Genomic DNA, 13,988 nt, shown 5'->3' with positions numbered 1-13,988 from the left:
TGAGATGTCCCTGGGTTCTTCTTAAGGTAGAATATTATTAGTATACCTGCAAATTATGGGTTTCCACAATCCGTGGGTTTCTGTGGTCCTTTCTGGCTCCCCACCTCCCCGCTACCCCATCACCTCTGCTAACCCTGCTCATTCTTTGTGCACAGTTCACTTAGCACACACCTCTTCAGCAGATCAGTGTGTATCTTGCAAGGTATGTGTCTAATGGACTTGCTGTTGTGCTTCTGTGCAGTTAATTCTGTTCTGGTGTGTGTATTTCTTTGAGTTGTTGTAGGTGTTTTTAGCTCAGTGAGTGGGCGTCTGTGTGCGTGTTTGTTCTTAGGTGAGAGAATCTAAGCGAGGAGCGGCAGGTGCAGAGTCATCTGCAGACAAACTTGTACAAATCGGGCTCTGCTGGTGTTTCACAGTCTGAGCTTTTCTCTCTGACAATTGTTTTGGAGAGCCACTTTCTCTTCCTTTTCAGCAGCCCTGTCTTCTCAGTAACACAAGTGCCCCAGACAACAAAAAATGTGGAGATGAACATTTGAGTATCTACTCTACCAGTCGTCTCCGTGCACTTTATCTTGCTGATTTTTAAGGGGCCCTATGAAGTGAGTGGTAATGATCTCATTTGCAGGTGAGAAAACTGAGCTCACAAATTTAAGAATTCTGATTCAATCTGATGTATTCTGTTGGTGCTGGGTAGTGAAACTTTCATGTTGTAGAGAAATCAGGATAGTAAAATGAAGATTTTGTTTCACAAACTTAGCCATGTTTCTGGGTTCTCCGGCTTTAAAGTATATAGATGAGAACAGACTAACAGCCAAGCATGGGCAGCACAAGATGAGAACCTGAAGGAAGGGTCCCACCTGGCATTTGTCTGCTGGTCTGGCTTCTTGGGTCGCTCCCCTCCTTGCTGTACCCAACAGTGTTGCAGTCACTCATGGTGTGTGGTCCTGTTGTTACTCACAGGCAGGGAGTCAAGGCATAAAAGGTACCCACATAGGAGAGCAGGTACTCAGAGGGCTAGCAAGAGACCGGTGGGTCTGGCTGCTGTGGGCAGCTGGATGTGTGGCACTCCTCTCGCAGCCCCCTGCTGGAGAACTTCCGGCAGTGCAGATCAACTTCCCCACCTGAGTTTTTAAAATACCCCATCATACATCTTCATTCACTTTATCAGCACATGCCATTTCATCACGATAATGTCTGACAAGCCAAATTTAGGGTCTAAATGCAACAATTTCTCATTTACTAAGATTGTTATAAAATAAAATTACCTTTAGAGAGACTGGATGCTACTGCATAGAGAACTGATGCAAGATTTTTAAAAAATCAGTGGAAGAGTGATGAAAGATGTTTCATATTAACATATTCCTGTGAAAGCCCAGCCAATCTTCTCTCCTTCCTCTCCTGAAGTTTGGGACTGAATGGAGAAAATGCAGTATTGACTTGTTCACTTCAGGGGAAAGTGGTGGAGTGTGTGTGGCTCATAGCATTTGTTCTTAAGGACTAACTAGAAGTATGTAGCATTTTCCCTGAAACAATGTAAAATAAAATAATTTACTTTAGAAACGATTCTGCACTTACACATGAAAACAGACATAATTATAGGGGTCTTATGAAGGAGGCGGCATGAGAAAATAAATTGAAAACAATTTTTCATATTTTAAAGCTACTCCTTAAAAAATGGATCCAACATTTCTCCCAGCCTCCCTGCGCTCTATACTTCTTGATATTATCATTACAACGCAACTGTGGTCATCTGTGCCACCTGTGCAGTTGGACAGGACTCCGGCTTTGTTTAATGCTCCACTGTCACTGTTTGGAGTTCTTAATTATTGAATAGGGGCTCCACATTTCCATTTTGCCCTGGGTCCCACAGATTGCTTAGCCAGGCTGTTGTAAACAGAAATCACAACAGCTCCACAGAGGTGCTGGGACCCCAGTCTCCATATTTATTCTTTCTCCTTAACTAGTGGCCAGGAGCACCCCAGGCAGGGTACTTGCTGTGTTCCGTTTAAACTGTCTACACTTCAGTCATTTCTTTTCCTTTTCCGAGTAATTTCAAGGCGCTGAAAGGAGAGGGAAGTTGCATTTTAACCCGAGGACTCATTTATTTAGCAAATATTTATAGAGCACCTACTGTGTATCAAGAACCGTGCAAAGGCTGGGATGTGGAAACAGGTGTGTAAACCAGTTACTGCGATACAATATGATGATTGCTACAGTGAAGGTGTGGACAGGGTGCAATGGGCCAGAAAGGAAAATTCAGTGAATCCTCAAAGGAAAGGTGATTTTTTGAACTGACTCTTAAAGGAGAGAGGATTCCTGGAGGATGGTGGTGTGAGCACTGAAGCAGAGGAAATGGGAACAGCAAAGGTTTGCTGATGGGATGGCCTAAGGGAGGAAGAAGTGAAGAAGTAAGAAATAAGCCTAGGCCGTGTGCGGTGGCTCACACCTGTAATCCCAGCACTTTGGGAGGCCGAGGCGGGCGGATCATGAGGTCAGGAGATCGAGACCATCCTGGCTAACACGGTGAAACCCCATCTCTACTAAAAATACAAAAAAATCAGCCAGGCGTAGTGGCGGGCACCTGTAGTCCCAGCTACTCGGGAGGCTGAGGCAGGAGAATGGCCAGAACCCGGGAGGCAGAGCTTGCAGTGAGCCGAGATCGCGCCACTGTACTCCAGCCTGGGCGACAGAGCGAGACTCTGTCTCAAAAAAAAAAAAAAAAAAAAAAAGAAAGAAGCCTAGAGAGAGAGTGGGTCACAGAGAGCCCAGTGTGGCCCACTAAAGAGTTTGAACTTCAAAGTTTTAAGCAAGGGATCAGGTGATCAGGTGATCAGATTGTGGAAGATAGGCTGGGGGCGGGGTGAGAGAACCACAGGAAGATCACTTGCAAAAATTTGCTTATTCTACAAAATCCTCGGACTCATCTCTTTTGCTTGAAGTAACATTAAATTGTATCATATTTCCCATGCTGTTTAGGCAACTTGAGCTTCACTGCTACTTTCTTTTCTCTAACTCAGACCTGTAATTTTTTTCAAAGTCACAAACCCTTACATTTAAGAAAAGTCATGGAATCCTAATTTGGTGGTAAGATTTTAATAACACATTTAAAGCAATAAGTTTATAAAGCACAAAACCAGTGGGTGGCCAAACATTTCCTATTGGAGGGAGCTAAATCATAAAAATAATGTTAAAAGGAAGGTATGCTATGAGGATTGTAATAAAAGTTGTCTCTATTTAACATGGCTTCTTATCTGGGTTACTGTTAAACAGACACGCATCTATTTTCTGCCTATAGGTGACCCCACTTCAGCTGTTAACTTTCTGTCTCAGTGCTTAATTGTGCTTGGTAATCAATACTGTCAGAGGAAGACGGTGAGTGTATGTATGACCATAGAAAGAGAAAATAAACAGAAGAACCAGAAATTATTTCCTCACACATAGTTAAAGCATGGGAAAATTCAGTTATTTCACCAAACACGAAAGAACCCAGATTTCTCTTGCAAAATATCCGCTTAGTGTCCCCAATTATGTGGGTACCCTGGGGTTCCAAAGAACAGGTTAAAGAAACCCAGCCCTAGGAAACTGCATGTCTTCACTGGGGCCGGCTGGGCGTGTTGCTGTGCGGCTCTGGGCGGCTGGGTTTCTCATACCTCACCGCCTGCACCTAGACCAGCAACCCCCTCTCATGAGGGGCTGACCCGAAGCTCTGTGCTAGCCACACTCTTCCATTCTCCAGAGGCTGGAGCCAGGGTCAAGGGCAGAAACAGCTTACAAATCTCAGTTATATCCAGTGTCCAATTAATTAGTGTTGAGGGTGAATTTAAGTTTTCAGTAATCTTTTTGTTTTCTACAGCCAAAGTTCTTTTTATTAAAGACCCCAGGAGCTCATGTTTGTTTCTCATCTTTACCAAGCTTCCAGGAGCTTTCATTTTCCTCACTTCCCACATAGAAGCTCAACAGCTACCCCATGAGCTGTTTTCCCTGGAGACTCCTGCCCGTCCCCATGAATCGATCTGTGATCTAAGGCCGCGCTTTTGGCGGTGCTTTACGGGCTCTGGAGTACTGGCTTCTGGCTGCTCGGTTCTCAACGTGAAATGAAGACAAGGGCTGGGCCTGGCACCTTGCTAGAAACTGAGTCATTGTTATTGGGTTCAGTCAAAATGTATTTGATTACAGGGGATGGTGGATTACTGTGATTTGTTCTCCAAACTGCAGAAGATCTCCTGGGCTTTGGTAAAATTCTCTAGGATAGCTGTGAGTAGTTGAGCTATTGAAAACTTCTATATACACATATACACATACAGATTTACTTATACACATGTATATGTACCTTTAATATATGAAAGTATGTAAATAATTAAATGCCAGTTTTGAAATGTCAACACTGCAATGAAGAGTAGTTTGCTTTTTCCTTGTCAATGAGGCTGGAAAAGCCCTAGAATTTTCTTCATTCCTGTTATGCTTGGTACCTGCAAGGCCTTTAAAATAAAATCATCATTATTTAAAAGTGTGATAATATCAATGAGGAAATACAAGGATCACTTCCATACAAAGGAAGAACCAGACCCAGGAGAGAAATCTGACAGGCACCTCAAACTTAACATGTCTTAAACTTAACCTCTGAATTTCTCTCACATCTTATCTCCATACCCCACTTCCCCATCACAGTAAATGACATTATGTCCATCCCCTAGTTTTCATGTCAGACACCTGGGAGTCATTCCTAATTCTTTACTCCTCATGTAAAACCATCAGCAAATCCTTTTGTGCCAATTTCCAAAACATATCTTAAATCCATGCACTTTTCTTCATCACTCTAGATGAAGTTACTATCTTTCACCTCATTTATTAAGTGTTTGTTTGTTTTTTAACCAGTATTTTCACTCTAGCTCTTCAGTCTATTCTCCACAATATAAACAAAGTAACCTTAAAAAGTATGAATTGGCTGGGCACTGTGGCTCACGCCTGTAATCCCTGCACTTTGGAAGGCTGAGGTGGGTGGGTCACAAGGTCAAAAGATCGAGACCATCCTGGCCAACATGGTGAAACCCCGTCTCTACTAAAAATACAAAAATTAGCGGGGCTTGGTGGCATGCACCGGCAGTCCCAGCTACTCAGGAAGCTAAGGCAGGAGAATGGCTTGAACCTAGGAGGCGGAGGCTGCAGTGAGCTGAGATCGTGCCACTGCACTCCAGCCTGGGCGACAGAGTGAGACTCTGTCTTTAAAAACAAACAAACAAAAAAACCAGTATGAATCACACCACTTTCTTCCTTAAGACCCTTTCATGGCTTCCTAATGTAATTACTATGAAACCCAAGATTTTTGGCAGGCCTGCTAGGCCCCAGCGCCTCTCCAGTTTTGCTCCATGCCCTTCCCCCACCCACTGTGCTCCAGCCGAACCATGCTAATTTCAGTATCTCCAGCGTGCCAAGGCCTTCTTGCCACAGGACCTTACCCATACCAGTTCTTTGGCCTGGCATACTTGACTCCAGGCTTTCCCAATGGCTGGCTTCTCCATGCCCCTCAGGTCTCAGCTTATTTGTCATGTCCGCAGGTCTTCTCTGAGTACCCTGTCAAATACCTACCTATGCCCAACACACACACACACACACGCCATCATTTTGTATCACAACTCTGTATCCTTCATAGCAATTATGTATTTTATCTTGCCCACTGTGTGTAAGTCAGGAGCCAAATTTTTCTTGCTCATCACTTGTTCACCAGCATCTGACATAGTGCCTGTACTCTATCAAAGATCAGTAAATAGCTGTTAAATAAATGAGAGGGAAGAAGGATCCATATGAGCTTGGGTGGCCAGGAAAGATTTCATGCTGGTTGTGGTACATGAGGTGGACCCTACCTATAATGAGGCTGGGGGTGGAGGACACACAGAGAACAACATGAATGAGGAAATGGCAGTGGGAATGGATGGATAAAGAAAAGCAGGCCAGATGACAGCGAAGGGAATAGCTTAAACAAAATTGATCATGTGCATAATAGAATGTGAAATTGAAAAGGAAGGGAAGAATGAATAGCCCCAAAGGCCAAGAAAAGGAATTTCATCTTGATATGGGAAGCAATTGGGACCCACTCTTTGGTCTTAATCAGAGGACTTACATGCTAAGTGTTTTATCAAGTGATACTGGCAGGGGCAAGCAGGATGGATTGAAGCAAGGACAGGCTGGAAGAGCTGACTGGAAGCACGCACGTATTCTGGGGTTGAGGAGGTGAGGCTCCTGGCGATGCAGTGGAGAGTAAAGGGTGAAGCAAAGACAGCTGTGAAGGAAGAACCCCCAAGACTTCATTGGATAATGGGGACAATCATTGGAGAAGAGGTAAGAATCAAACACGATGTGATTTTGAGACTGAGAAGCTGAAAGAAAGGTAGAATCGTAGTGTTGGAAGGGGCCACCCTACTGCCCTAAGTATCCCTGACAGGTGGCCAGCACCTCCACTTGAGCCATCCGATAATGGGAGGCCATTCCATTGAACGTCATTAGCTCTAATATTTAGAAATTCTGCCGCCTAATGAATCAGGCTTCTTTTAGCTTTTTGCCCATTCATCCCAATTCTGACTGTAGGAGTAAATACAGAATAAGAGCAGTCCTTCTTTCTCATCCAAGCCCTTCAGATAGTTGAAAACAGTTATTACTTCCCTCCTAATTTTCTTTTTCCCAAGCTAAATGCCCTGGTCCATCAATCAAGACCAATGAGATCAGGTTTTGAGTTCCCTAACTGCCCTCATAGTTTTATCTTGTTTCATCACAGTTTACACATACCTTGAAAGAAGAAATAAAGTGTTTAGTGCCCCAGTACTATCTGATCAGCAGAGAGCACAGTGAGACTATTACTTTCTTTTATCTGAGCACAGTTTCACTAATAGGCAAAAGTTTCTTTCTTTTTTTTTTTTAACTGCTATGGAGTTATATTGGAATTTTGGGAAATGAAAACCTCAAGATCTTTTTCATGTAAAAAAAGTCATCACTCCTAATCCTGTGTATTATTTTGCTTATTTTTATCCTATATTCAGAATTCTAGTTATTCCTATTTAATTTCAATATTCATTCTGATCTGTTGTTCCACAATCTTAAAGTCCTAACAAACTTATTCTAACAATCTTTATATTGGTTCTAACTTTTCTATCAAAAGCAAAGCTGGTAATATTTTCATCAAAGTGATACAAGAACCCAGGATAAAGACCTGGAGCTCATAACTGAGGTGCTTTTTTCACCCATTTTTAAAAATTGCAGTAAAAATTACCTAGCAAAAAATTGACCATTTTAACCATTTTTAAGTATACATTAATGTGTTATGGCACTAAGTACATTCACATTGTTGTGTGATCATAATCGCCATCCATCTCCATAACTTTTTCATCATGTAAAATTCTAACTTTGTACCCATTAAACAATAACTCCCCATTTCTCCCTCTGAAGTTTTTGAGGAATTGCCATACTGTTGTCTACAAGAGCTGCACCATTTTGCATTCCCACTAAGAATGTACAAGGGTTCCAATTTCTCTACATTCGTATCAACATTTATTATTTTTGTTTGTTTTCTCATTGTGGTTTTGGTTTGCATTTCTCTGATGAGTGACGTTGAGCATCTTTTCATGCGCTTACTGGCCATTTGTGTATCCTCCATGGAGAAATGTGTATTCAAGTCCTTGGCCCGTTTTTTGATGAGGATTTTTGGTGGTGGTTGTGTTGTAGGAGTTCTTTAAATCTTCTGGATATTAATTCCTCATCAGATAAATGATTTTCAAATATTTTCTCCCATTCCATGGGCTGCCTTTTCACTCTGTTGATTGTGTCCTTTGATGCCTAAAAGTTTTTTTTTTAATTTTGATAAAATCCAACTTATCTATATTTTCTTTCCTTGCCTGGGCTTTTGGTATCATATCCAAGAAATCACTGTGAAATACAATGTCATAAAGCTTTTCCCCTGTGTTGTCTTCTAAGACTTTATAGTTAGAGCTAATCTTTAGAGTGACATCAATTCAGAAATTTTTAAATGTTTTAAATATACTTGTGTAATCACTTATAATTCTACCTCTTATCATCCAGCTCACATTCTCCATCTACCTATTGAGTAATTGACTCTTTGATTGATTCATCAGTCTCTACAAGGCTAGGAACTGTGGATGCAGCAGTGAACTGGTCAGGAGTGGTCCCACCCTGAGCTCATCAAACCCAGAGTCTATTGAAGAAGTTGAACACTGAATAAGCGATTATAAGCACCATCATGGCATGAAAGAAAAGGAAGCTGCCCACATTGAAGACAGGGAAGTGCAACCTAAAATATCTTATCAAATTTCCTGAGAATCTTCTATCTACTGGTCTGTTAACCTAAAGGAGAAAGGAAATAGTTCAGCCAAGTACTGATTCCTAATGATGATTGCTGCTTTCTTTCCTAAGTGCTCCACAGACTTTTCCTTTGTTTAAAAGTCCACTCTAGACCAAGGAGCTCTCTAGTCCTTAAATTCTGGAGTCTATCATTTTATGGGTTTTAAAAACTAGGGCCACATTTGCCTTTGTATTTTGGTTCTTTGAGACTAGAAATCTGAGAGTATCTTCATTTCTCATAGATTACTGTCTGAAGTGACATCTGTAACTTAACTTTATCTACTCCAGGGTATTACCTACCAAATAGGAAGATCTGAACTCATTGACATCAACCAGGTGCTGTCCTCACTGCTCTAAGGTTTCAATCCCTCCCAGCAATCTTGGGCCATTTGTGGCTTAAAGGTAGATTCTGTTGTTAGGAAAGACTTATTAGGAAAGAGAGGGATTTGGATTTAACTGCTTTCATTTTCTCTCTCTCCTCTATTAAATCTTCTCCCCCAGATGCTGAGCCTGTCTTTTACTTCTTCATTACTTTTTTTCTCAGAATACAGCTTAAGAGCCCTTAGCTTCCTCTTCCTGTCCCAATCTTGCCCAAGCTTCTAGTATTATCATGAATAAAAACTGGGGAAGTTGGGGAGAAGTCCTTGTTGGGGTTGAGGGAGTGTTGAGTATGAAGTGATGAAGTGGTGTCTATGTGTGGACAGTTGGAAATAAGAGACAGGGATGAGTGAGCAGTTTGGACTAGATATGGAGATGTGAATTCCTCCACATGGAGATGAATATAGATTATTTCTCTATGGGAGTGAGAGAATAGAGAGCCAAGTGGAGGGCCAAGAACTCAGTCATGAGGGATTGGCACAGTCCGCAGGCAGGAAGAAGTTCCAGCAAAAGAAACTGAAATTCACAGAATAGGAAGAAAACAGAAATGATCTAGCCCACCTCTCCCATCTAACTGATGAGGAAATGGTTGTCCAGATAAAAATGAATCAGTGACTAAGGCAGCTATGAAAATATAGAGTTGCATAAGTCCTGAGGGGTTGGGGGAGTGGCTTTCAAGAAATAGGAGGTGGTCCGCAGGGCCAAATACTTCTGATCAATCAAAAAAGGTGAGGGCACTAAGGATGGCACTTGAAATTGATTAATGTATTGGTCTCCCAGAGTGTAGCTGTGGTAAAGCAGAAGAAAGAGAAACCTAAGCATGTGGGGGAAAGGGTGTAAGTGTGAAAGAGGCAAAGAGATACTGAGTTATACATGCTCAGTAGGTTTGGCAGTACCAGGCAAGAGAAATAGGATGGTTAGATAGAAGAAAAATATAAATAAGCAAAGTTTAAGACAACAGAAGTACTACTAATTTAAGACAGAAAGGAAGGAACCAATTGAGTGGGAAGGATTGAGGACACAAAAGAAGTCCTGCCATCCTTGGCAGGAAGATCACAAGAAGCAGGACAAGAACTGAAGCACAGGTAGCGGTAAGTTTTGGGGAAAGAAAGATACCAGAAGTGAAAGGAGAACGGTGCCATGTGTGATGAAGCAGATAAAGCAAAGAGACAAAGGGACACATCCCGGAAGCCAGATGTGCAGACATGCAAGGAAAACATGCTGATCCTCAGGTCAAAGGTGAAAGTTTGAGTCCTGCCTCTGCCTCTCCCTGGATATTTGACTTTGATCTCTTTGAGCTGGCTGCTTCACATTTGGATGTCATAGGCTTTTTGCGAAACTGTTATCAGACAACATGTGTGTATGCCTAGTATGAATTATCAGAGCATTTTTGAGAGATGCCTTAGGCTGTAATGCAAAAAGATATGAAATGGCTGCTCTGGTAAATTAGAAAGCTCACAAGATACACCAGCTGGGCAGTAAGAGGGTTCTAGCTGAAGCAGAAAATCATGATTCTTCTTTCAGAAGGGACACCCAGGGACCCCTCTTGCTGCCCTCCTGGGCACTGAAAAGTAGCACAGAAAAGCCATAGAGAAAGAAGCATCACAGTGGAAATCCCATGATGGGATGGTGGTGGCCACAGCAGGAAGGCATTTTCAAGAGCTACTAATCCCTGGAGTCCCCAAGCCCAGCCAGCCCAAGGTGGGGATAACAGCAACACTTTAATAGGGTTACACTGGGGTCACCAGATTCTCAAGCACTTCTCTCCTCCTGCTTTTAAAGTTCAGAATCATCTAATTAGAGGACCAAACTCCATCCCTGACCACATGAAAAGCAAAATGAGGCCTGACTCTGACTCAAACTGTTCACAGAGAATGAAGGATGCTGTGGAATCCTAGAACTTCAGATTCTCATGGTAGGCAGGGACTGGCCCGTGTGTGACCCTCTACAATACTTTGACTAAATGCCAGTGTAAGCTTATAATCCTCTAGTAAAAGAACCCTCTAAGGTAGCCCAATTCATCCATGGTCAGCTCTGATTATTTCAAAGGTTTTCCTTATGTTGATCTCAAGTCTATACATCCCTGCAACTTATACAATACTGTTCTGCGTGTGGTCCTCAGTGCCCACATAAATCAAATATTTGATATGCCCTCGGTGTCTTTGATCCCTTCCTCTTGATGGTCTTTCTCCAATTGACAAGCTTGTCTAGCTCTGCGATCAAGTCTGGCTCTCAGATCTGAGCACAGTTCCCTGGCTGTGCTCTGAACTGTGCAGGGTGGAACATCACTTCCTTCATTCCAGTACCAGGATAGCCATTGCACATTTAGGATTTTGAGGAACACATACTATTGATTCACACTGAACAAATCCCTCACTAAAACCCCTCTTCAGTTGTGGGCAACTGATTTTGAGGCCCCAGGATCAGAACTCTGCATTTGTCTCCATTAAGTTTCATCTTAAAATATTTGGCCTAGGATCTAAAACTGATATCAGCACAAACATATCTAAGACATCTGTCATTTATTCATTCATTCAATTAGTCATCCAGTAAGTGATTTTCCCCAGTTGTATGTCTTCAGTAAGTGTGGCCAGTCTGCACCCTGTATCTTTACTCAGTTGTATTTTATGCAAATCTTTGAAAAAAACATGTCCAATAGGGCAAAGGCCTATCATACAACATGGAACACTTCCCTGAAGAACAGCTGACCACTGAATTAGTTTCTTTATTAATTCAGCAAATTCATTCAGTAAGTACAAACTGAGTCCCTACTACATGCCAGGTTATGACCTACAGATAGCATCCAGCATGTTCACTGCATACAGCAGTGAACCAACCAGACAAGGTTCCTGCTTTTTGCAGAGAAGGTTACAGGGGATAATAAACACTTAAAAACAAATAATCGCTAATATTTTTTAGCTTGCCTATGTGCCAGCCATTGCTCTAAATGCTTTATGTGTTTATTCCTCACAAAGCCTTATGAGGTAAGCACTCTTCTTGTTCCCATTTTATAGATTAAAATGCAGAGAAGTTGTCACTTGCTCAAGGTCATATGGATCCTAAAGGATGGAGCATCAACCTGGGTAGTCCATCTGCAGAGCCTGTGTGTTTAACCACTGGGCTTCTACTGTTGTCTCTGTAGAAATAAACACTCAATTAAATATATACATATACACATATATTCCCATGTGAGAGAGGGTGATATTTAAGCTGAGATCTAAAATGACAAGAGGCAGCCAACTCCTTGAGATCTGAGGGAGAGCAAAAGGGAGTGTGGTAGAGGATGAGGCTGGAGATGTGGGCAGGGGGCCTATTCCATGAGGCCTTGTATACCAGGGATTAGGGCTCCAGTAATTTAACCAGTGGTGAACATGCCTAGTTGCTTCAGTATCCAGCGCATACATACCCATCTTGTCCACAAATATACTGCAAACAATTTCCTTTCCTGATCCCCATACATGATCAAAGGACATTCCCTTTATACTCCAAACCATTACCTTCCAGTCTTCACCATCAGTGTGACACAGAAAAATACACTGGTTTGTTTTTGCTTTTGTTTTTGTTTTTTTGAGACAGAGTCTTGCTCTGTCACCCAGGCTAGAGTGCAGTGGCACGAACATGGGCCACCACAGCCTTGACTTCCCAGGCCCAAGCGATCCTCCCACCTCAGCCTCATGAGTAGCTGAGACTACAGGCACTTGCCACCATGGAAAGCTAAATTTTAAATTTTTTGTAGAGATGAGGTTTTGCCATGTTGCTCAGGCTAGCCTCGAACTCCTGGGCTCAAGCAATCCTCTGACCTCAGCCTCTCAGAGTGCTAGGATTATAGGTGTGAGCCACCTGGCCAAGATGTACAATCACAGTTCAGAATCCATTAAATCTCCATGGTGCTATATGACCTCGGCCAAGCCACAGGCTCTCTGATCTTCAGTTTCCAGGGATATTTCCCCATTGTTCCATAATGTTACCTTACTCCTAGAACTGAACCCCTGAGGTATTCAGCATTTTGGAATTTTTGACCTAGAGAACAACCATTCCTTCAACCTTTCCCCTTCCTGATCTCTTCCATCCTTCTCTGTGCAAGGCCCAGGTAAGCTATGCCTACCTTTATGCAGCTGGCTTCAGTTACTAACAGCTCCAGGGACTGCGCTCTCATCTCCCAAAAGCCCTGCTGGTTTGACACCATCAAGTCCTACTTACCCAAGTGTTATACAACCCTCCCCTTAATTACACACTCAATCAGTTCCTCCCAAGCTCAGCAATTTGTGGTCTCTGGGCATCGCCCAGCTGCTTTTCCGGAGGTAGCTCCCAGGCTGGGTCCTGGCAAGCCTCGGAAGCACTGCTTGGGTTTTTAAGGCCATGGTGCCCAGAGTTGAAAGCCTTGCTGTTATTTCACACTCTATTTCCTTCCAAATTAATTCTCTGATGAATACTGTCCTTTGCAGTGATTCAGTGCAGGCCATTTCCTTACATCTTTCCCCTACCTTTGAGACTTTTAATCTCTCTCAAACCCATATTTTCCTTTGTGAAAGGCTTGCCTCAGAGAAAAATGCCCTGCTTTCCTACCAATATAAACAGCTCTACCAACACTGGCCCCAGCCTCCCGGCACACTCCCTTTACTGGTTGACTTAGCTGTACCTTTGATTTCAAAGCACACATACTTGCCTTCTCTAAAAATCTCTGTATAGCACAGAGCGACTCAAACTTCTTGGCTTACAGTAAGCTGCTGGATCCTATTTCCTTAAGCCCCAAATACAAGAAGATGCAGGTTCAACATTTGTATCTGAGGAGGTAGTGCCTTCCATACCCTTTCACATGGTTATTTTGCTTACATCCCCCTCCCCCACCCCCAGCAGATAGTATCACCATCCTTCCATGTGGATAAACAGAAACTCTGCCATGCTAAAGGAGTTGCCCAAGGTCACAGGGCCCAGGAAAGTGGTAAAACTGGAATCCAAATCCCTGGCTCTTTTCTCCAAGGTAGGTGCTTCTTTCAGCATCCTTCATGTGGCTTAAACACCCCTAAAACAGCCTAGTCTTCAGCCACCAAGATCTTACCACCCAGGGGCAAGCCATCTAGGTCCCCAGGCGCCCACTGCCCACAGCCCTGAGGAATGCTCCGGAGGAGCCACAAAGAGGCTCCTCTGGCATAGCAGGAGCAATGGCTTATATTTGTATAACACTTTTCATATTAGGAAGTGCTTTCCATACCTAATCTATGTGATTCCTAGGATAATTCCATGAGGGAGATGCTATATTAGAG

General features: G+C 42.8%; 2 protein-coding genes across 2 annotated transcripts in view; both read right to left on the bottom strand.

Annotated features, from left to right (window-relative positions):
- The window catches only part of LOC129015142 (neuroblastoma breakpoint family member 11-like), a 2,260,169-nt gene that overhangs the window by 1,574,855 nt on the left and 671,326 nt on the right, over positions 1-13,988 (bottom strand).
- The window catches only part of ACP6 (acid phosphatase 6, lysophosphatidic), a 38,825-nt gene continuing 35,995 nt past the window's right edge, over positions 11,159-13,988 (bottom strand). The window contains exon 9 of the mRNA XM_054452978.2: positions 11,159-11,860. Within this exon, the coding sequence (XP_054308953.1) occupies positions 11,773-11,860 (88 nt within the window). The 3' untranslated portion in view covers positions 11,159-11,772. The remainder of the gene's footprint in view (positions 11,861-13,988) is intronic.

Source organism: Pongo pygmaeus, chromosome 1 (genome assembly GCF_028885625.2).
Source record: "Pongo pygmaeus isolate AG05252 chromosome 1, NHGRI_mPonPyg2-v2.0_pri, whole genome shotgun sequence".
In the NCBI taxonomy this organism is placed as follows: Eukaryota; Metazoa; Chordata; class Mammalia; order Primates; family Hominidae; genus Pongo; species Pongo pygmaeus.
This window is presented reverse-complemented; position numbering and strand designations above follow the sequence as displayed.